The following is an 8,923-nucleotide window of genomic DNA, read 5'->3' as shown; positions in this document are numbered from 1 at the left end:
GATCTCAATCACCCACCACTGCATCCCCGGCAGGGCTGCCAGCAGGGAAGTGATTTCTTGGCTGGGATGCACTACTGGGCTGGCTTTGCCCCATGGATCCCTCCATGTCCCCACTGAGGCTTCGCCTCCTGGCCCACGGGGATGGAGGAGGGTGCCCTGGACCTCCGGGACCATGGCCATCCCCGTGCGCACCCACCGCACCGGCCTGTTTAATACACCAGAAGTAAGCGCAGCTGATTTAAAGTGCACTTTAATAACACGAGCATCCGCGCAGACCAGGCTCCTGCCAGCTTGCTTAGGTAATGCTTTTAGCTTAATAAGCAGCGTTTCGCTCGTCTTTTGCTCCCCACCTTCCCCCTGACAGTTTGGATCAATGTTAATTGGCAGCATTAGGGACCGTCAGCCCAAGCCAGGGGCTGCTTGGTGGCGGGGGCTGTGGTGGGAGCGTGTCCCAGCTGCGGGGAGAGCCCCCAGCCCCCCCCGCAGGGTGGCAGCTTGCACCCTGCCAAGCCCAGAGCCCAGCGCGCCCTCCCAGTTGTCCCATGCTCTCTCCCAGTCATCCCTGTCCCCAGTGGGATTTGTGTTGGGGCAGAGCAGGAGAGAGGATGGGGCTTCCCTGCGAGCCCCCTCCTGTGCCGCACCAGGGGAGGGGCTGGGGGCTGGGGGGGCTACTTCATGCCAGGAGTCCATTGCCCCCCGCTCCCACCTCTGCCTGCAGCAGTGGGTGCTGTGCTGCCGCGGTTATCCCTGGGGGAAGGGGCTGCCTGGGGCCCTGTGGTCAGGATCCTGCTCTGGGGGGACCAGCACCCCCTGACTCAGGGCCGCCAGCACTCCCCGTGCCCTGGCAGGATTTGCTCTGATGGCCCCCCACCCCCGGGCCCATCTCCGCAAGGGGAATTCATTAGCTATGACTCATTAAATTTGTCTAGTGATCAATATTTTTGCCAGCTGCTGTTTGGCTCCAGTTCCTCGCTTTCCTTTCCTTATTAATTTATCAGGGGCTCTCTGCCTCCCCGGGAGCTGCCGTTTGCGCTCGCGGTGCGCGGAGCCCCTGGGCTCTGCCGTGCCTCAGTTTCCCTGCTGGAGGGGGGGGGGATGCCCCCGCGCTCCCTGCGGAGGGAGGCTGCCGAGCTGCGGCGTGTTTGCCCCTTCCCCACGCAGCGGGACGGGCCCCAGGCCCCCCCCCGTTTGAGGCCGGGGCTCTGCGTGGGGAGGGATGGAGGGGTCTGGCTGGGTCTTTAACGGGGCGGGGGTGTGTGTGTGAAACGGTTTTTCCGGGGTTTCCGGCTCCGGGCCCGGCTCAGCAACCGGCCTGGGGGTCTTCTCCCAGCCCGGGCGGTGGGGAGCGCCGCGGGGGGAGGAGGAGGGGGAGGAGGAGGAAGGTCACGGTGGTCCAAGGGCAGCCCGGACCACCCGGGAGCCGCGGGGGCTCCTGTGCCGGGGCACCCAGCGCTCCCCCCGGCGGGACCCCGCGGTCGCAGCCCTCGCACGGCAGCACCGGGCGGGGGGGGACCCCGCTTTGCTGCGGGGGGGCGGGGGTGGGGGGGGCGCCACGCGGGGGCGGGGGCGAGTGCCCGTCGGGCGGGCGGGGCGGCTGCGCGGGCCGTGCCCGGCGTGACCCACCGCGCACCGGGGCTGCGGGGCCGCACCGGCCGCACAGGGGGCTGCGGAGCCCGCCGGGAGGGTCCGCACCGGGGGGTGCTGCCGGGCCGCCCCAGCCCGCCCCCGCCCGCCCCGGGCCGCCCCCGCCCCCGGCCCGCCCCGGCGGGGCGCAGAGCGGGGGCGCATGGCGGGGCTGCGGGCGCTGTGGCTGCTGGCGGCGGCGCTGGGGGCGGCGGGGGGACACCCGCATCCCTGCCGCGTCCCGGGCCCCGCCGGCCCCGCCGTGCGCCTGGGGGCTCTGCTGCCGCCCGCCGCCCCCGCCCGCCTCCGCGCCGCGCTGCTGAGAGCCGCCGGCACCGGGGGCGGCACCGGGGGCAGCCCCGGGGGGGCGCCCGGCCCCGGGGGGGCGGCGCTGCCCCACAACCTCAGCCTGGAGGTGGTGGCCGGAGCCCCGGCGGCGCGGGACCCCGGCTCGCTGGCGCGGTGGCTGTGCGGGGCGCTGGCGGGGCGCGGCGTGGCCGCCGTCCTGGCTCTGCCCCGCTCCCGGCGGGAGCTGCTCCAGCTCGACTTCCTCGCCGCCGCCCTGCAGGTCCCCTTCGTCAGCCTCCTGGACAGCCGCGGGCCCCTGCCCTTCCGAGCGCAGGTAACACCCGCACCGGGGCACCCGCCGCCGGGACGCAGCTCTCCGACCCTGCTCCGGTCCCTGCTCCGGTCCCTGCTCCCGTCCCTGCTCCCGTCCCTGCTCCCGTCCCTGCTCCGGACCCTGCTCCCGTCCCTGCTCCCGTCCCTGCTCCCGTCCCTGCTCCACCCGTGCTCCCGTCCCTGCTCCCGTCCGGGCTCCATCCCTGCTCCTATCCCGATCCTCATCCCGGCTCCAGTCCCGCGGGTCCTCCTCCCGGCTCCTATGCCGATCCCGATCCCGGCTCTATCCCAGCCCCTCATCCTTGCCGCATCCCAGCTCCATCCCGGCTCTGTCCTGGCTCCATCCCCGCTCCCATCTCAGTCCCATCCAACCCTCATTCCCACCTCCACCCCGGCTCTATCGTGACCCCCTCTCGGGTCTATCCCAGCCTCATCCCGGGCCTCATCCTGGCTCTGTCCTGGTCCCCACCGCAGCTCTGTCCCAGCCCCCTCCTGGCCCCCATTCCAGCCTCCATCCCAGCTCTAGCCTGGCTCCGTCTCAGCTCTGTCCCAGCCCCCACCTCATCTCTCTCCTGGCCCCCTGCCCGGCTCTATCCCAGCCCCATCCCAGCTCCCGCTCCCGGGGCCGTGTCCTGGTGCTGGATCCCCGCAGTGCCCTGCGCCGCCCGGTTCAGCCCCGCTGCCCCGGGAGTGACGTCTGTGTGTGCTGGCACAGTGTCTTGCAGCACAAACCCTGCCGAGCCGAGTCCCGTCCCAGCCCTGTGACCTTGGGACTGGATTTGTCCCTCTCCCCTCTGCTGGTTCCTTCTGGGGACAGACCACCTCCCCGTGGGGCCGTTTTGCATTTGGGCCTCTCTGCGCTGACCCCAAGCCGCTCCTGGGCAGGAGGGACTCCTTTCCTGGCATGTGGCAGGACCGTGGTCACCCCCGTCCCACCAGCCTCTCCTGGGGACACCCGGGCAGACGCCCCCAGGCCATGCTGCCCTCCACGCTGCTCATCTGCTGCCTGGCCTGCAGCATGTCCTAGGAGCGTTCCGGCTGCTGGGGGCTGGGCTGGGCTGCGGCATGGGCAGCGCCTGGCCGGGAGTGTGGGAGACCCTTGTGTGGGCAAGGGGATGCGTGACACGCTGCTTGGGTGGTGGTGAACCCTCGTGCCCACCCAGCCGGGGGTCCCACGGGGGTCTCATCCCTGTGCTCTCCCTCTGGTCCCTGGGCATCCCTCCGGCTCCTGGGTGGGTGCGTGGCCAGCACGGGGCAGGGGGAACCATCTACCCTGGCTGGGATGGGGCAGGGAGTGTGAGGTGGCTCCAGGGTGGGGGGGACTGTGTCTGGTGCTGCCTCTGGGCTCTCCCCACGGGCAGGAGCAGGGCAAGGGGACAGCCACAACCCCTGTGTGTCGGCAGAGCCCTTTCCACTTCCACATGAACCGGCAGAGCTCGCTGGAGATGCTGGTGGATGTGCTGGTGAGCATCTTGCAGGCCAACAACTGGCAAGAGACCAACCTGGTGCTTTGCCACCCATGGGACATCTCCAGCTTCCTCGGCCTCTGGGCCCGCCGCTCCCAGCTCTTCCTCCGCACCATCCTGGACCTTGGCTACCTGGATGAGGCCGGGGCCACCCACTACCTCCGGCAGCACGGGGAGCGCTTCAGGGCTCTCTCCAGCCCCGTGCTGGTGCTCGGCTGCGACCTGCGGCGCGCTCGGCTCATCTTCCAGGCGGCCGAGGAGTCGGGGCTGCTGCTGCAGGAGCTTCACTGGCTGCTGGGCTCCCCACTCAGTGCTGGCGAGCTGCAGACCGAGGGGTTGCCCCTGGGGCTACTGGCCTACGGGGAGGTCAACCGGCCGCCGCTGGAGCTCTTCATCCAGGACCTGGTGGAGCTGGTGTCCCGGGCCATCGCCAGCGCCGCCCGCGTCCGCCCTGACCTGGCTCTGCTGCAGACGATGGTGAACTGCAATGACAGGCACCGGGTGCGCGGCGAGTCCTCGGGGCTCTTCCTCTCCCGGTAAGGGAGGTGCTGTGGGTGCCCCTTCCCCCTGCCCCAGCTCCATCGTGCCTCGTCCCTGGGGTGGAGCAAGGGCAGAGCTGGGGGAGCGCAGGGCTCAGTGCCCATCGCGCTCCCCAGCGTGTGCAGCTGCAGCCGTGGGGCTCAGCTCCCCCCTGGTGCCCACTGCCCCCACCCTGGGACATGATTTATGCTGGATGCGCAGGGGGACACTTGTCACTTCAGATCTCCCTAATGCTGCCCGGGCACGGTTGCTCTATAAATATTAATAACGCTTGGCCTTGCCAGCACAGCGAGCTGCAGGGCAGCGGGGCCGGATCCTGCTGCTCCTCCCTGCCCTTGTCAGTGCCCGAGCTGGGCACATCCTGCTCCCGGCCCCAAGCCCCCTCCCTCGCTCCCCCCGGCTGCGGCTGAAGAGCCGGGGATGCTGGAGCCGTGGCACCTTCCCTCCTGCCAGGTTCCTGGCCAACACGTCCTTCCACGGCCGGACGGGGCCCGTGCGTGTGGAGAACGCGACGCTGGTGCGGCCGGAGCAGCAGTACCGCGCCTGGAGCCTGCAGCGGGACTCGCGGGGGGACCCCACCTGGGTGACGGTGGGCACCTGGCGGCACGGCAAGCTGGAGCTGGAGGAGGGCACGTGGCAGAGTCACCGCCAGCGCAAGAGCCCCGGCGAGGGGGCTGGGGGGGCCCGCATGAGGCTGCGGGTGGTGACGCTGGTGGAGCACCCCTTCGTCTTCACCAGGGAGGCAGATGACGATGGGAGCTGCCCGGCTGGGCAGCTCTGCCTGGACCCCGGCACCAATGACTCTGCTGTGCTGGACACCCTCTTTGAGGAGCTGGGTGCCGACAACGGCTCGGTGCCGCGGGTGTACAAGAAGTGCTGCTACGGGTACTGCATCGACCTGCTGGAGAAGCTGGCTGAGGACATGTCCTTTGACTTTGAGCTCTACATTGTGGGTGATGGGAAATATGGGGCCTGGAAGAATGGGCGCTGGACGGGGCTGGTGGGGGACCTGCTCAGCGGCACGGCCCACATGGCCGTCACCTCCTTCAGCATCAACTCGGCGCGGAGCAAAGTCATCGATTTCACCAGCCCCTTTTTCTCCACCAGCCTGGGCATCCTGGTGAGGACCAAGGACACAGCGTCGCCTATCGGGGCCTTCATGTGGCCCTTGCACTGGACCATGTGGGTGGGCATCTTTGTGGCCCTGCACATGACGGCACTCTTCCTCACCCTGTACGAGTGGAAGAGCCCCTATGGCATGACCCCCCACGGCCGCAACCGCATGAAGATCTTCTCCTACTCCTCAGCCCTCAACCTCTGCTACGCCATCCTCTTTGGGCGCACCGTGTCCAGCAAGACGCCCAAGTGCTGCACTGGCCGCTTCCTCATGAACCTCTGGGCCATCTTCTGCCTCCTGGTGCTCTCCAGCTACACGGCCAACCTGGCGGCTGTCATGGTGGGGGATAAGACCTTTGAGGAGCTCTCGGGCATCCATGACCCAAAGGTAGGAGCATGTCCAGGATGCTTCAGATAGGGTGAGACAGGGCTGAGGTCCAGGGAGGGATGGGTGGTGGTGGTCTGTCCTTGTCGAATCATGGAATCACTGAAGTTGGAAAAGACCTTTGAGATCAGAAAGTCCAACTGTTAACCCAGGACTGCCAAGTCCATCACTAAACCATGTTCCTGAGCACCGCATCTATGTGGTTTTTAAATACCCCCAGGGATGGTGACTCCACCATCTCCCCAGGCACCCTGTGCTGGTGCTTGACTACCCTTTTGGCGAAGAAATTTTTCCTGCTATCCAATCTGAACCTCCCCTGGCACAACTTGAGGCCATTTCCTCTTGTCTTATCGCTGGTCACTTGGGAGAAGAGGAGAAGAGACCAGCCCCCACCTGCCTCCAACCTCCTTTCTTGTTGCACCTTCCCTGCTGGGATGAGCGTGGAAGGTCTCCCCAGCCCGGTGCAGCACAGCCCCTCCCAAGGCAGTTGGGGGTCTTCCCAGCCCACCCCCCCACCCCCTCCCAGAAGCTTTGTGTTCCCAGACCTCGGTGTTTAATCCTGGTCTCATCTCCAGGGTGCAGGGCAAGTGGGCTGGGTACAAGCTGAGCCTGGTGGAGTGGGGTGGGGGGTCTTTGCCAGACACCCCCGAGAGCTGTCGCATCTCCCTGGGCTGCCCAGACCCCCCCTGCCTGCAGGGGCTGAGGGCTTGGGGACATGTCCCCAGGGAGCTGGGGGCTGTTCCTGCCGGGGGTACTGATGCTCTGGTGCCTCCTTCCAGCTGCATCACCCCTCGCAGGGCTTCCGCTTTGGCACGGTGTGGGAGAGCAGCGCCGAGGAGTACATCAAGAAGAGCTTCCCCGAGATGCACGAGTACATGCGACGCTACAACGTCCCCACCACCCCCGCCGGTGTCACCATGCTCAAGTGAGCGGCAGGGACAACATGGGGGGGGGGCTCCCATCCTTTTACCCCCCATGGGCAGGTTTTGCCCCATCCCTGCAGCCTGTCCCTCCTGCCCCCCACCCCAGGGAGGGGTTCCGGGTTGGAGGGACCCTGGGGAAGTGGGGGAGCAGCCCCCTCCCTGAGGGTCCCCCCCCATGTTGGTGCAGGACGGAGCCCCCCAAGCTCAACGCCTTCATCATGGACAAGTCGCTGCTGGACTACGAGGTCTCGATCGACTCCGACTGCAAACTGCTCACTGTGGGCAAACCCTTCGCCATTGAAGGTTTGGGGAGGGGGGCTGCAGGGGGGCGGGGGGAGTCCGTGTGTGAGTGTGTGTGTGTGCGTGTGTGCGTGTACACGTGTGTGCTTGGGCTGCAGCTTGGCCGGGGCCGTGGGCATGCAGGGTGGGGAGGGTGCCCGCTCCACGGTGGGGGCTGGGGGCTGTGCTCCCCCCCGGCCCCAGCGCTGTCTCTCTTGCACCCCCCCTGCCCCCCGCTGGGGCCAGGCTATGGCATTGGCCTCCCCCAGAACTCGCCGCTGACCTCCAACATCTCCAAGTTCATCAGCCGCTACAAGTCAGCCGGGTTCATCGACCTCCTGCACGACAAGTGGTACAAGATGGTGCCATGCGGCAAGCGCGTCTTCGCCGTCACGGAGGTGCAGGCGGCCGGGCCCTTGGCTCGGGGGGGGACACTGGGTCTCTGACACCCCCCCCACCAGCCCAGCCAATGCCCCCACTCCCCCTGCAGACCCTGCAGATGGGCATCTACCACTTCTCGGGCCTCTTTGTGCTGCTCTGCATCGGGCTCAGTGGCTCCCTGCTCACCTCGCTGGGCGAGCACGTCTTCTACCGCCTCGTCCTGCCCCGCATCAAGCGCAAGAAGAAATTCAACTACTGGCTGCACACGAGCCAGGTGGGGCTGGTGGGAACGGGCTCAGCACCCGAAAGACCCCCCCCACCCCCCTGCACCCCCCTGCTGCTGATCCTTCTTCCCTTGCATAACCTCTGCCCTCCTCCAGCCCTGGCCCCTCATGCCCCAGTTAATCCCTGAACCCTCACCCCCCCGGCTGACCCCCCCGACCATCACCCCGCAGCTCCCTCTTCCCCTGTTCCCCACAGAAAATCCACCGGGCGCTGAACATGGGCACGGAGGAGCAGAAAAGCCAGCAGCTGAGTTCGGCGCAGAGGTACAGCCCTGGCTGCAGCTCTCCCCCTCCTCCTCCTCCTCCTCCCCGTGGGCACCCACCGGCTCGGGGGGGCCATGGGGGGCCCTCGCAGCAGCCAACCCTTGTGCCCCCCCAGGTGCACCCTCCAGCCGCCGCAGGCACCAGCGGCAGGGCAGCCCTGGAGCACCCTGCGGAAGGAGGCACGGCGGGTGCGCTTCCAGCTGGACAAAGCCCCCCCTGAGGGTGAGGGGTCCCTGTGGCACCCCAGGAACGGGCGGGCGCCACGGCCCCCGGGCAGGGCGGCCAGCGAGAGCGAGCTCCGGGAGCTGGAGGACAAGATCCAGGAGATGCGGGAGCAGCTGCGGGTGGCCCTGGTGAGGAAGAGTGAGCTGGTGGCCGTGCTGGGCACGGCAAAGAGCGGCCGCCTGCTGCCCACCCAGTCGGAGGAGCCCCAGGAGGAGAGGTGATGTGGGGTGGGGGGCCAGGGCAGGCAGCCCCCTGAACACCCCAGGTCGGGCTGGGGGGCAGTGAGCCGGGGAGGGCAGCCCACCCCCACGCCCTTGGCTCAGAGCAGAGATGAGGGGTGGGAGAAGGGCCTGTGGGGTGCGGGATGGAGCGGGGAGCTCCTGGGGCTCCTCATCTCCCTCCCGTGGGACACAGGGGACGAAACTGCAGCCAGCAACCTCGGGGAGGGGGTTGATTTTGGGGAGGCAGCGGGTGGAGAACCAGGGCAGACCCTTCAGCCATGCTGCATTTTTAATACATGTAAATAAAGATGATGGAGAAAAAAGAAAGGCTGCCTTTTCTCCTCCAGCCGCATCCTAAATGCAGCAACGCTTGGGGTGGGGGTAACCCTTCCCCTCCCCGCTCCGCAGGCCCAGCTCAGCCCCACCGCAGGACAGCTGTGCTTAGGAGGAGGAGGAGGAGGAAGGTGAGTAGCCTGTGTCCCGCAGTGTGCTGCCAGGCCAAGACCCAAACTGCCCTCTGGGAGAGCCAGCGCCAGGGCAGCAAAGGGGCTGAGCTCCCGAGCCACCTCAGAGCAGAAACGGAGCCTTCCTCGGG

General features: G+C 67.8%; 1 protein-coding gene across 1 annotated transcript; it reads left to right on the top strand.

Moving 5' to 3' along the window:
* Nucleotides 1-1,786: 1,786 nt before the first annotated feature.
* Nucleotides 1,787-8,365, top strand: GRIN3B (glutamate ionotropic receptor NMDA type subunit 3B). The gene is made up of 9 exons (XM_055709111.1): nt 1,787-2,245; nt 3,648-4,246; nt 4,704-5,754; nt 6,531-6,676; nt 6,862-6,977; nt 7,200-7,351; nt 7,444-7,608; nt 7,815-7,882; nt 7,998-8,365. Exons 1-9 carry the CDS (start codon nt 1,787-1,789, stop codon nt 8,326-8,328), a joined length of 3,087 nt encoding a protein of 1,028 aa, XP_055565086.1. The 3' UTR covers nt 8,329-8,365.
* The last annotated feature ends 558 nt before the right edge of the window (nt 8,366-8,923 follow it).

Source organism: Falco cherrug, chromosome 4, assembly GCF_023634085.1.
Source record: "Falco cherrug isolate bFalChe1 chromosome 4, bFalChe1.pri, whole genome shotgun sequence".
Lineage (NCBI taxonomy): Eukaryota > Metazoa > Chordata > Aves > Falconiformes > Falconidae > Falco > Falco cherrug.
The sequence above is the reverse complement of the archived record's forward strand: the minus strand, read 5'-3'. Positions and strand labels throughout refer to the sequence as shown.